The sequence below is a fragment of the Scyliorhinus canicula genome, chromosome 14 (assembly GCF_902713615.1).
Source record: "Scyliorhinus canicula chromosome 14, sScyCan1.1, whole genome shotgun sequence".
Taxonomy (NCBI): Eukaryota; Metazoa; Chordata; class Chondrichthyes; order Carcharhiniformes; family Scyliorhinidae; genus Scyliorhinus; species Scyliorhinus canicula.
The window spans coordinates 54,403,851-54,418,014 of NC_052159.1; the positions used below are offsets into that span (position 1 = coordinate 54,403,851).

The window sequence follows — 14,164 nt, forward strand, 5'->3', positions numbered from 1 at the left end:
CTGATTTGGGCCCAGCAGGCAATTCCATACCGTCCTAGGCCTCCCATAAAATACCAACCCTTACCAGAACATTTCCTGCAGAATTATCAGTTGGTACGATTCTGGAGGGCTGCCAGGAACATGTATAGGTTGGCAGAAAACTGGGGCAAATTAGAATGGTGAGAATGCATATGCTATTTATTTTGTCCTCTGCAGTTTTCTCATCGCATGCTCATATCTCAGCCAGGAGTCAAGTAATCTACTCCCAACTCTTGGAGGAAGAATCAGTAAGAATCAAACTCCTGGCACCACAGAAGACTTGATTGCACATAGGGAGAAAAGAATTACAGAATTTAAGAGTTGGGACATGGACAGATGTTTCAGTCACCACAAATGTGATTTCCAAAGGGTTAGTTCCCCTCATGGTGCTTGGTAAATGGCATCATTGAACACAGTCAGGATATTCTGTGAGGGAAAGGGAAAGATCCACAAGTCACTGCCTATGCTGAAACTGATGACATTGGTCGGAAAAGTGTTGAATTACTTCAGACAAGCTTCCAGAAGCTAGAAAAAAAGATTGAACAAGAGCAGCTCAAAGGTAGTAATTTGGGAATTCCACCCAGTGCAACATGCTAGTAAAGATACGCAGTGATGGAAATTATGCAGGAGGGAAGTTTTCAGGTTCTTGGGGCTTTGGCACGGGTTCTGGGGATGTGGTACCTGTGCAAAATTTATGGTTTGCTCCTGAACAAACCTAAGATCAATGTTCTCATTGAGAAGTGAACCAGTGCTGTTGGGGGTGGTGTAAACTAATTTGGCTGGCTGGAGACAATCCACAAAATAGCAGAGAGGAGTAGAAATTATTTTACAAGCCAGTGATTTAAACAGCAGGGAAATTAGAAATGGCCCCAAAATAACGTGTCCCGATTGAGGAAAGTAACATTAGTAATGAAGGAGGAATTATACTGTTTGTATGACATTGTCTGTAGATTTATTAGTAAGCTTGGTGAGCTGCAGCCCAAATTGCTTTACAGGATTATAACATGGTTGTAGTAACAGTGATGTCACTCAAACAGGAACGGGCTCTTAAATTTCTGTTATCAAGTACTCAGGATTGATAGAGAATGAAAAAGGGAGAGGTCTGGTAATATTGTTTAAGGATGATTCTACAGTTATAAATAGAAAGCATTTACTTGATGCTCCTGGGACTGAATCTATTTGGCTTGAGTTAAGAAACAGGGGGAATTGATACATTGTTGGGGTTTTTCTTATAGAGATCCAAACAATGAGAAGGTAGGTAAGCAAATCTGTTAACAAATTTCAAAAGCATGAACAGAAATAGAGCTGGTACTATTAGTAGATTGAGTGAAACATAGTGCCAAGCAGAAGAATTTCTAATAATGATATATAATCTAATCTTTAGTGTCACAAGTAGGCTTACATTAAAACTGCAATGAAGTTACTGTGAAAAGCCCCGAGTCATCACTTCCAGTGCCTGTCCTTTACACTGAGGGAGAATTCAAAATGTCCAAAATACCTAACAGCACGGCAGGATTCTCCGACCTCATGCCGGCTGCCGAATTCTCCGGCGCCGGTTTTTGGGCAGTGGCCCCCCCCCCAGCGCTTATCCGGGCCCCGATGGGCCGAGCGGCCGCCCGTTTTCAGCCAGTCCCGCCGGCTGGCCCGCAATCGGGGCCCACCGATCTGTGGGTGGGCCTATGCCATGGGGGTGCTCTTTCCCTCCACTCTGACCTCTGGTTCTTCCGGCGGTGGCAACCGTTTCTAGACTTTCTGGCGGAGCATTAGGGGGTGGTCAACTTCAGCAGCAACCCGGGGGGGGGGTTGTTTTTTTCCTTTATTGGGTATGTGTATTTGTACTCATGTTAATTATTTTTGTTAATTTATTGTTTCTGTATTTGGGGGGCGGGGGCGTTACTGATATTTCCCTTTTTCTTCTGTTTTTGTCTTAGACAAGGTCCATACCGGCGGGATCTGGCTTTGAGAGCAGCTTGCGGAGTCCTTGGGGTGGGTGCGGGGGGATCCGGCCCCAGTGGGGCCCCCACAGTGGCCTGGCCCGCAATCGGGGCCCACCGATCTGCGGGCGGGCCTACGCCCCGCTCTTTCCCTCCGCTCTGGCCTCTGTAAGGCTCCGCCATGGCCGGCGCGAAGAAGAAACCCCCTACGCATGCGCAGGAATCACACCAGCGGTTCTGCGCATGCGCCAGAACACGCTGGCGCTCCTGCGCATGCGGCTACATGCGCCGGCCGGCGGAGGACTTTTGGCGGCGGTTGGCATGACGCCAAACACACCAGCGCCGGCCTAGCCGCCGGAAGTGCGGAGGATTCCACACCATCCGGGAGGCCCGACACAGGAGTGGTTCATGCCACTCTTTGGCGCCGGTATGGCCCGCCCAGCTGATTGCGGGAGAATCCCTCCCCACGTCTTTCAGAACTTGTGGGAGGAAACCGGAGCGTCTGGAGGAAACCCACGCAGACACAGGGAGAACTTGCAGAATCCGCACAGACAGTGACCCAAGCGGGAATCGAACCTGGGACCCTAGCACTGTGAAGAAGCAGTGCTAACCACTGTGCTACCATGCTGCCCATGTGTACACAGGAGGACTTTCGTATCACTATGTTTCCAGTTCAACAAGGAAGGAACAGTGTTTGATCTGATTCTGGGAAATAAAGCAGGGCCAGAGGACTCTGTTACAATAGGAGATCATCTAGCAAAGACTGACCTAGACTGACCAAAGACTGATCATCTAGCATAATTCAGTTTAAATTAGATCAAAGGGACCAAAAACTACTGAAGGCAAAAAACGCTTAACTGATGGAATGTTCATTTTATTGATTTAAGAAGGGACCTAGCAAAAGTAGATTGGAAAGGCATTTCCAGAGGACAGCAGCAACAGAGCAATGGAAGGTGTTTAAGAAGAGATGGTTCAAGTACAAAGAAGGCATGTTCCTTAGATGGAAAAGGATAAGTATCCATAGTCCAACCGTCCTCTGTGACAAAGGAAATAGAAATTAAAATACAACAGAGAAAATATCAGGAACAGGTTGTAGTTAATAACCAGGAAGATTATGGAAAGTACAAGAGCAAATTGAAAAGGTTAATACAGGAGATTGTGAGAAAATATTAGCAAGCAACATTAAATTGAACCCTAAAATATTTTAGAAACGTATAAAGTTCTGAGTATTTTGCTAGGAAAAAAGTCAGGTCTATTCAGGACCAAAAGAGAAATCTTCATGTGAAAGCAGAGGATATGGAAAAGTATTAAAAGATTATTCTGCATCTACCTTTATGAAGAAAGTGAATGATGTCAAGGCTACACTAAATGAGAGGGAAGTTATGGATAGAATAATAATAGATAGAGAAGAGATACTGACTTCATTCCTGAAAGTTGATAAGCTATCTGGTCAGAATGCATCTTACATTGCTGAAAGAAGCAATGGTAAAAATAGCAGAGGCATTTGTCACAATTTTTCAATCCTCATTAGATACAGCAGTAGCACTGGAGAAAGTTTGCTAATATTGTATTAACTGTTGAAGAAAGAGGAGAAGGATAATCCAGGAAAAATAAACTTTTATTTGACAAGGTATGGGCCAATCTAGATCATGAATTTGTGAAAGGTAAATGGTGTCTGGTTACCTTGATTAAATTATGTGACAAGCTAACAGAGGAGATTGATCAAAGTAGTGCAGTAGATGTATCTATGGGCTGTTGGAAGCTTATTAAGATGGAAACTGATGGTATTGAGGAGAAAATGACAGTCTGGATACAAGATTGGCTCAGATACTGGAAGTAAAGCATGGTATGAGTGTGTGTTATTTAGACCAGGGGTTGGCCTGGAGTGGTGCACCCCAAGAGTCAGTGTTGATTACTCTTCACAACTTTTATAAACAACCTCAACTCAGGTGTAAGGAACAACATTATAAAGTTTGCAGTTAATACAAAACTTGGCAAAGCAGTAGGTCATGATGGGGACAGTTATAGACTTCAGGATGATCTGGACCACTTGGTGAAATGGTCATAAGTCTGGAGTTCAATGCAGAGAAGGGTAAAGTAATCAACTTTGGGAGGAGAAATACGGAAAGACAGGATCCTATAAATGCCATAATTTTCAAAAGTATAGATGAGCAGAAAGAGATACTTTGATGCCCACAAATCATTGAGGTGGCAAGGCAACTTGATAAGGTGATTAAAAAGGAATATGGGTAACTTGGGTTTATAAATAAAGGAATAGAATATAAAAAAGTTGCTGGAACTTCATAAATCACTGGTCAGGCCTCAGCCACAATGTCATGGACAATTATGGACATCACAGTTCAAGAAAGATGGAAAGGCAGTAGAAAGGACATAGAGAAGGTTTCCCAGCATACTACCAGAGATTAGGAACTTCAGTTATTGGAAGAGAATGGAAAGGTTAGGACTGTTCCCCTTGGAACAGAGTAGGTTAAGAACGGGCATAATAATCATCATGATGAGAGGTTTTCACAGAGTAAATAGGGGAATAAATTACCTCAAATGATAGGTCAAAAGCTAGAGGTCATGGTTCAAAATAACTGAAAAAAGATCTAGATGGGATATGAGAACCTTTTTCACTCATAGTAGTTGGGATCTGGAACAACAGCTGAAAAGATGGTGGAAGATGATTCTGGAAAAACGTTTTAAATGTAATTGGGCAGGTTTTCGAGGATGAAGAACATAAGAGGTCTATGGAAATAAAGCAGGGATGGGGAAAATAAACACAAATGTTCTTTCAGAGAGCCAGCATTGACATGATTGGTCAAATGGACTCCTTCTGTGTTGTAAGTTTCTATGATTTAAGTTCTCTATTGAAATAGCTTCATAATTGACTACTCGGATGTATGAGGTTAACCTGGAGTCCAGGATGACTAAGTTTCTTATTTTCACTCCATTTCTGCCAACACCTTTCCTGACATGAACCTGGCATCCACTTGTTGTCCTTCTGCAACAAGGACAGCTGAGATCAGGACACGCTGTCCAATTATTCATGGATACCTTATGCATAACAGCACAATTTATATATTATAACTTGCAGAGCTCCCCAAAAGGCTCAACAGGAAATTATAAAAAGTGATCTGGACCCAAGCCATTCAGCCAGCCCAGGTTTGTTCCGTGATTGGTAAAAATCACAAGTTGAATTATACTGTGAGTGAAATATTGGCCTCATTCCAACCTGAAAAAGTGAATGCTCAATAATTCAATATGTCCACAAAAAAAAACTAAAAATGCTTGAAGCCAGTCACTTGGATCAAAACCTCTCCACCCAAAACCAAATTGCAAAATGTTACAAATATTCACGTAGTTGGAATCAGTCCAGTTTCACAACATGATAAACCATCAAATACAATGCCATGGAATGAGGAACTCAGAGTTCCCAATCTAAACGATCCTGCTAAGATAGGCACCAAGTGGAAGCCAACTCCCTCCTTAAAGTAGCGAGGGAGGGAATACACAGTCTGTGGCTTTACCATAGCTCTTAACAGCTGGCAAAAGGCAACCTCACTGGTGGTCAGGGAGTAGGAAACCTCTTCTGTTCACCCAGGTGAAAGCAGAATTGACCAGGAAAGGAGGGGGGTGTAAGGGGAGATGTAGAATGATGTGGCCTTGCCTGGTGGGTAGATTTCGACCACTCACAATTGAAATCATAGCCAATTTGTTAATTAGCCTCCTGTACAGAATCTTTCTCCAATAAAAACAAGGCTGACCTATTGGATGTTTTTTTGTTTGGTCGGGGGGGGGGTGCTAATTTTTTTTTTGGTGCTTTTGTCTGCATCCTAGCACTTGACTTGATAACCTATAAAGAGAAACGAATGCAAAGATTTAAAACTTGAAACGCGAAGGGGGATGCGAGGGGTAGAACGAGGGCTGGTTCTCAACATCTTTAAACATGGCAAGCACCACGAGAATAACCGCCTTAGCCTTTTCCTCAAATATTACTTGTGATGCTCAGGAAATGATTGGCGTGCCAGCTGCAGAGCCTGGCTGGCAAAGCTTCTGGGTGATATTTTTTCAGCTGACACCTTGAGCTTGTTGGGGGGGGGGGGGGGGGGTGTTCGGTTCCTTCAGAAGTTAGAATGAAGACAGCCTCTCCCCCCACAACACTGCTCCCGCATACCATTGATTTGAGCCCTTGTCACCGTGTATTTAGAACACATAACACTGGCTCTGGTGTGGAGATTATCAATGCCACACCCAGTATCTTAACAACAGTCAGCACAGAATCCGCGACTTTCAACAAAAAAATGGAGTGAGAGCACAGAACGCCTGCGTCCTTACTTTCAGTGAAGGCATAAATGATGAATGACTTGGGGCGCGTCTAGTCTTATTGTTCCCATTGTATACCAATGCTGGACTAAATGATCTGCTAACGTGTAATTAAGTGTATCTATAGGAGGATAACTCTGGCTAATTGAAAGCATATGGTCGAACGAATAACGGCCGTGGAGGAAAATAAAATGCAATACACACATTATTACAAAAGGTATTAAACCTGGACCGCCCCCGTAATAAACCCATGTCTGCTTCGTGGTCCTAGCGCCGTCAATGTTCCAGAGCTCTTCACAGTCTTTGGTTCCAGCCTTAAATCTCCCTCAACAACTGCAAGTGGCAAAGGCATTGCAATGTTTTCTCCCCATTTCAACCGGGGCTACATGTTGCGGGGTGTGTTTGGAGTTTGGAATTCGGGAGATCAACAATGCAGCTAAAGAAAAAGTTGAGGTTGGGACTTCAAAGATCAGTCAATGAAATTGGGAATTAATTCTAATTTAAAAGGTGGTATTTATTCCGAACACGTCCATCTGCTGAATATTTCGTCAGCTTTTGTGCGCTGTAGTTTTGCTGACACAAAAGACACGCCTACACTTTCCAGTTCTTGAATGTCCCAGTGGAGTTCAATCTGGAAAGTGTCCTTAATCGAAGAATGTTACATTAAACATTAAACGTATGCGCCGTTTGCAGCCAGTATGAACTCCACAATTAGACGAGGAACACGATGCATCTACTGATGCATATCGAGCGATTGAGACCTTGAAGGAAAAAATGCTGCACATTTGCCAAAACGTAGCGGCCAACACCCCCGTCTCTCCCCCCGCCCCGCAAGTGTATTTTTGGCAGTGCATTCACCAAACCGCAACATTGTACACTTAAAGGAGCAGCTCATTTCAGAGTTTGCAGCTAAACTGATCGTAATTATTATTTTATGGAAAGCGATTGTGCTGCGGGTTAAACATTAAACCAGCCCCACATGCAATAAACATCCGACATGATTGGTACTAACATTTAATTGCCTACTTTGAGGAGGAGAGTGGCTCAAAGTGTATGAGATGGCAACGAATAACCTAGTAAATGTCAACCTGTAAAGTGACAATGTAAGATTCGGAAACAGTGCCTCCACTTCGACCATCTTTGAAAGTTACTATGTCAATGGGGTTTATCTTCGGAGGGGCGATCACACCTTGCTGGACTGAATTTGTGGGTATTTCATGAAACAACACTGATCAGAAGTGCCATAACATCCCACTCTCGCCTCCCTCACCCAGCAGAGATCCCGGGATATTAACCCCTTTTCTCCGGTGCCCTTGCGTGTTAATTTTCAAAGATAGTGTGTGCATTTTGTATTAACAGCAGCCCTCGCACAATAAATCCCCAGTCGATTCAAATGAAATCGATTCGAATACAAGTCACTTGACCGACTTGTCATTTTCACTCACTGCAGTGCCCTCTTGTTCATCGGCTTGCTGGCAAACTATGACCTTCAGGATAAGATTCAGAAAGTAAAGATCGATTGTGATAGCCAACGTCCCGATTTACAAAAAAGAGAGCATGGGCGAGTTTTAAAAAATAAAGAATGCGTCCGTCACGTCCAAAAGGGTATGGGTTTGAACTGAACATAGCAGCTTGTGAAATGTAGCAAAGTGCGTGCCACCCAGCGCCAAGGTAGGCGCGGGAGGAGACACTGCAGTAAAGGAGACATCAGCAGCGCCAGGCAATAACACATAGAGGGTATTCTGCTTCGTGTCGTGGCAGGTATGAGGACGAACAAAGCATTGAGACGTTCACTAAAGTAAAAAAAAGGAGAAAATCCTCAAAGAAAAACTGACCGGACAGGCAAAATATTGTGTGCGGATAGATTGGCCTGGAAAAGCATTAAGACTGTGCAAAGGAAAAGCAGACTTCTACACCGAAATGGGTGAACTCAGGAATGTGGGTGGGTGGGTGCGGGGCTGAGGGAGCTGTTATGGGGGGGGGGGGGGAGCTGTTATGGGGGGGGGAGCTGTTATGGGGGGGGGGGCTGTTATAGGGGGGGGCTGTTATGGGGGGGGGGGGGCTGATATGCTCTTCAGCTCGCACAAGGATCAAACTTCCCACATTCAGTTTCTGCTTTAACCCTCATCCCCGCCTCCCACTCTGGCCCACCCGCGAAATAGGATGACTGGAGTAGCGCTCTGTGTCGAATGTCACCGTACCATTGGAAAATAGATATATATATTAAAAGTATGGTTTCGTGTCCTAAGCCCTTTTCAAATGTACTATGGATTTTTGTCAATATGTTCTCCTGTGTTTGAGTATAGATAATCATTGCAGCAGTTCTAGTTTTAAGTGTTAATCTCCGCTTTCATATTAGGGATTTGTCTGTATTAGCCCATTATTGGATTTGAGAAAGATATCCCGCTGCAATATTGACTTTCTCTCCCCAAAAGCATTTGTTCGGGTGGTTTGGTCGATAAGAGCGTGCATTAGGACCCGGCGGAATCTCTGCCTCTCTGGAAATGTAGCAGTGCGGCCGCCGTACAGACACCTGCTGGAGGCGTGAACCCAAAGGCAGAGGCTCGGCTAGAGCCCTGGGGGTAGGGGGAGAAAACTCTCAATCTACCCCCTTGTGAGCAGGATTGATGCTTTTTGATGTCCAAACGCCTTTCAATCAACTATAGGGGCGAACAATGCATGGCGAGGTCATCGTGCACACGTGGCTGAATCGCCTCCTGTGCATTTTCCAAAGACATATATCGAGGAGGCTGTGTCTGATTAATAATGTATGGCGATGTGTTAAATTGCTCTTTGCGGTGATCTCCCCAACAATCACCTCCACCACCCAGTCATATGATTGCAGCAATCCACTGCGTTTGCAATCCAGATCCAACTTTGACAGCACAGCCCCACCGCTTTGCAGCGCTTACCTGTCCAGCTGGATTTGTGCAAATGGGGCAGCTCTGTCTGCAGGCTCTAACCGTGAACATTTTAAATCACTTTCCAGCCTGACGGCCCAGTAAATGATATTTTCACCGGGTCGCAGGGACAGGTAGATAGATGGACGGCCACAGACACATATTGCCGGTTTAAGCGCATCTTAGCCATCGCCCAATAGCTATGCACCTAAATTCACGATCCTGTGTGGTTACTGTAGATCACTGCACCATTAGTCGCAATCTGTTTTCCTATTGCATATACATAGCCAGATCCATGTCATCTAGCCTGTCCATTTCCCGCAGCCTATCATTTGTGAAAGTTATCTATCTAAATGAAATTTACGCAAGATCGTCATGTAAACAGGTAGATATAGACAGAGGCGGATATATTTATAATGGATTACCATAACGACTGTACACCCGAATTAATGCGATGATCCTATCATTTAGTCATGTCTGATATTCTTAGATCACGTTATAGGAATCAACATACGTTCCCACTGCTATCTGCTCGCCTCACAGAACTGCAGTGCATTAAACTCTTCCATTCAGTATTGCCACGAGAAGTAGGGAGAAATTTTAAGGCGCTTCTTTTATGACCTACTTAAGGGCAATTAGGTGCTTTGTCTCTCTTCTACTTACCAAATCGACTGTGATCCTGTCTGGTTCCCTGGATAGTTCCATTAGGAAAAATCTCTAAGTGAAAGCCAGTCCTGCAGTAGAGCTGTCTCCGCCTGAGAATCCCCTTTAAGTGAGCCAGGTCCGTGACTGAGCCCCTGCTCAAACCCCCCTCGGACTGCCCGAGATGATCACTCAGGAGAACCGGGTTATCCACCGGTAAAACGGGCACATTCCCAAAAGGTATTGCATCCTGGATACCAAGATAGTTCCCAACTTCACCTAACGGAGCCATCAGTCGCCGCCGGCGATTCTGTTTCTGATAATAACAACAAAAAAACAAGAATAATAATAATATAGGTGTCAGTCAGCCCAAATTGATTTCTCTTGTGATTTCCTCTTTTTGTTTCTTTTAGAATGAATTGTTTTGACTGCAATCCATTAAAACATACATAAAAAAAGTGAGATGCTGTTTTGCTTTGGGCCAGGTTCAAGGTCAATCACTGTAGTCTACGAAACCACCACTTTATACTCACACATTAACATATTGTTTTTTTAAATAATCCCAGGTCTAGCAGGCTGTTTGATCTTCAGGCGATCCAGCTGCATTGAGAATAAAAATTCGCAGTTTCTCCATTGGAAGAAGATAACGATGGTCATAGCAACTTAAAACCCGGCGTTATTGGATTTTTTTTAGATGAACAAGGCTACGTCAGAATTTATGGATTCTGACTCCAGAAAGGCATGCGCTGTTTTTTTTACTCTATAAAAGACTGCATACATCTGCATGAATCCTTGAGAAATATAGATCGCACGTTGCTCGCTGGGGCAATCCAAAAACTTTGATCTTATTTTTTTCCCAAACGTCACCTTTTTATTATCCAAAGAGTTGAGGAAGACCAGGCGAGTGTCTGAGGCTTCAGGCACACGCCTTCATCAGCAGAAAGATCTGCAAGTCCAATGCTGTGTTGCTGGCTGCCTTGAAACAGGTGTTCCTTACGCAGACCCCACTGTGAAATGTGTGTACTATCTGCGTCTGAACTAGACTCTCCATGAAGCACGCAGAGTGGCGCAGAAAAGCAGGCATGGGTTGGGTTTAAGGTAGTCTTACCAGCGACATATAGGCTCCTTCTCGGTCCTAGTGCCCATGGATCAATGGAACTGCTTGAAGCAGTGTGTTGAGCCCTATTGAAATCTACAATAACGTGTGTATTCATGTGTCAGTTCTAAATTACCGACCCTGATGATCAAACGTTTGATTTACAGTCTGAAATCTACAATAATGTGTTGAGCCTTTCAAACCAAGTCGGACACAAATACTGATTTCTCTATCAATTAAACTTTTCGCTCGGAGCTGATAAAAGTACATTTCAGGTAAAGGCCATCTTTAAGTGGTGTTGTCAGTGATCAGTGACACTAGGTTATTTTTAATATCACTGAGCTCCTGGATTCGTCCTCAAATAAAGCAGAATCAGAGAGACCGCGATCACGTTTACCCTTAACAATTGGCAGAATCAATATACTGTTTTTTTAACAACTCGAACACAGTTTCACCTGCACACTTACTCATTTACAGGGATTGCCGCTGCCCAAGCGGGTAGGTCTGCATCAAATATCTCTTCTCTCAGCTACTTCATGAAGCTATCGTTTTGGAAGCATTAGTCAGGGAGTTGCCTGAAAATTGCCAGCTACCTTCATCAATTAATCTAGACTAGTAAAAGCGTCCAACGTTAGTACAGGTTAGCTATTCTATCGCGTTAATTGCATTTGGTTTCGAAACCCTGCAGTCTAGTAGATTTGGGTACCCCTATGAAACTGCATCCTTCATGTATAAAACACAGTACTGCCGCTGTACGTCCGATTTAATAATATCATGCATTTCAGGAATTATATTACTTACCACAATTACCTATAAAAATACCCCGAAAATGGGCCTGGACTGAAGGCGATTCATACTTGACAGTAATAGGAATGATGGAGACAGGATGGAAAGTAAGATGTCCGATGCGATCAGTGAGATGCGACATTTCTAAGTAAGGGACGATTGGAGATGTATTATTGACTTAGATATCTGCCCGAACAATCTCGTGTGGCAAATAGTAAGTTAAGCAAGATTGAACATTTTTTTAAAAAGTAATACTGAGAATGCTTGTTAAAGGATTCATTAAGTATGTTAATGAATTAGGTCCTGGCAATCGTTTTGCCGCCTTAACTAATTATAATATGCAAATTAGAAGCAAATCGATATCCGAATGAAACTGATGTAACTTTGGCGAGTCAGCGAGGTGCAGTGTACACCGGGCACTAGGACCCAGGATGGCCTACGCGTTAATTTGCGGTCCTGAGTATTTTGTTTGGAATAATTTGCTGTTTCGGGAATAAATACTGTCCAGCGGGAGAGTGGGGTGGTAGAGAAGTGTTAAAATTAAAATCGGCAGCTGAGAAATGTCAGTCCTTCATTTAGTCACGGCCTTAACAAGATGTGGGAATGAGATCGGCTGAAAGCAGCAATGCGAACTGGCAGGAGATTCGGCTCAAGGGTTGCAGTACTTTCGCTAGAAGTCGCTGTAGAGCAATATTAGGAGCGGTCTGTAATATTCTTTGTGTATGTGTGTGTGTGTTTGTATCTTGATTCACTTTCTTCAGTAGCTTTCAATCCAAATGTGGATGTTTAGGCTGAATCATCTCCTTACTATAATTTGCATAATGATCTTTGTTATGACCACACTTGCCTTGAATGTTTTATTCAAGAAACTACTGGAGAGCATTGCATTTGCCCCACTGCTTCTTTTGCCTGAATACTTTGTCATTCTGTCAATATCTTCGACACGATTCCTTTCCATGACAATTTGACATGTTTCATTTTTAATCTTCCTTTTTATTTCGCTGGAATGTTGTCTGGCTCTGCACAAGACTGCCCAAACGATCACCCAGCTCCTGAAAGCAAGTCTTGGGAAGTGTCCTTAAATTGATGCTGTTCTAGTGGTTTGATCGTTCAGTGAAGTGTTCCACTGGAATCAAAATTATTAACGACGCATAAAATCATGTACCCGCTGGAGAAACATTAAACGAAAATCGGAAATGTAACCTTTCCCGAAGAGGATCCTTTTCCTACAATATAGCAGCAATTGGAGCGGAGCCTTGCAGAACATCTTGCGCTTTTTTTAGATTGCCAAACACTGTAATTTAAAGGGGCAAGAACCATGGTTACCTCATCAAGTCACATTTGGATTTTTATACTCGTAGTTTGGCTTTCTTTTTGAAGGAAAAAAAAGAAAAAAAGAATCTTAATATATTTGAAGAAATGAAATAAATATGGAGTACGCTATTTGCGTTGCCATATGTAGAACTGCGCTAACGCTGGGCTACATGCTAACTAGAATTAAAAGTCAACGTATAAATTATTTAAACAAGTATTGGCCACTGCATATGGACATCAAATTAAGCATTTCCAATTTTAATTAAGTTTTTCACTCATAATTTTGAAAAATACAACTCTGATTAAAACTTAAAGGCTTATTGATGAATAATAAGTCACTAATAAGATAAATTTGTATCTATTTTCTATTATCTACACAAGGCAGAGCCTTGTACTTTGGTATATAATTATTTTATTGTTTTCAGCCAAAGTTGTGAAACTAACAAAAGTGAGTTTTTTTTATAGCTAATTAGTGTAAAACGCTTGAAATTGTGACAGGCAGAGAGCACTGTACTCTTAGCTTCCAGTGTTAGAATAGCAAAACAATACAGAAACATAGACCACAGAAGATTATCATTTCCAACAAATGTAAATCTTCTTAGACATATAAAGTAACAAATTCATTAATTGTTGGGTGTTTAATAATTCCAGCCATGAAATAAAACTTGTTGATCGATAAAACAGAACTTTGAAACATCAATGTGCAAACCTGAATGTTAAAAAAAAGAGCTAGAAATGTACAGCAAATCAATCAGCATCTGTAAATAGAAAAGACAAGTCAACTTGCATGCGGAAGACCCTTTCGCAAAGCTGTATCTAAACCTTTGTCTTTTGTTGAGTCCTGGGTCCAGGACCTCTGGTCAACATTCAACACTGGTGCCTCCAATTAATCAAAATGCCACACTAACAATTCTCTCAACAAGGAGGTGAAAAATAAATCTTACATTCTCTATCCAGCTCTACCCTAACAGCACTCATATTCTCCGACAAAATATTTTTCTTCTAAACTCCTGGCTCTGATCTTTTAGCTATCAACATAATAAAGGTACATTCAGAACTGAAGAATTTACACCAATAAGCTTATCCTTTCTTTTTGTTTACAGATGCAGATTTATTTACTGCATATTTACAGAAACTCATGGGGGGGG

General features: G+C 42.7%; 1 protein-coding gene across 4 annotated transcripts in view; it reads right to left on the reverse strand.

The window, feature by feature from the left end:
- Window positions 1-11,840, reverse strand: part of LOC119977743 (fibroblast growth factor 9) — a 98,487-nt gene extending 86,647 nt beyond the window's left edge. Inside the window, exons 1-2 of one of the 4 annotated variants that reach the window (XM_038818946.1) lie at window positions 11,718-11,840; window positions 9,842-10,136 (exon numbers count right to left, since the gene is read on the reverse strand). In XM_038818946.1, the coding sequence (XP_038674874.1) occupies window positions 9,842-10,112 (271 nt within the window). In that variant the 5' untranslated portion in view covers window positions 10,113-10,136; window positions 11,718-11,840. Of the gene's footprint in view, window positions 1-9,841; window positions 10,137-10,269; window positions 10,904-11,717 lie in introns of those variants that run through there. The other 3 variants (XM_038818945.1, XM_038818943.1, XM_038818944.1) reach the window with 3 other exon arrangements.
- Between the last annotated feature and the right edge of the window lie 2,324 nt (window positions 11,841-14,164).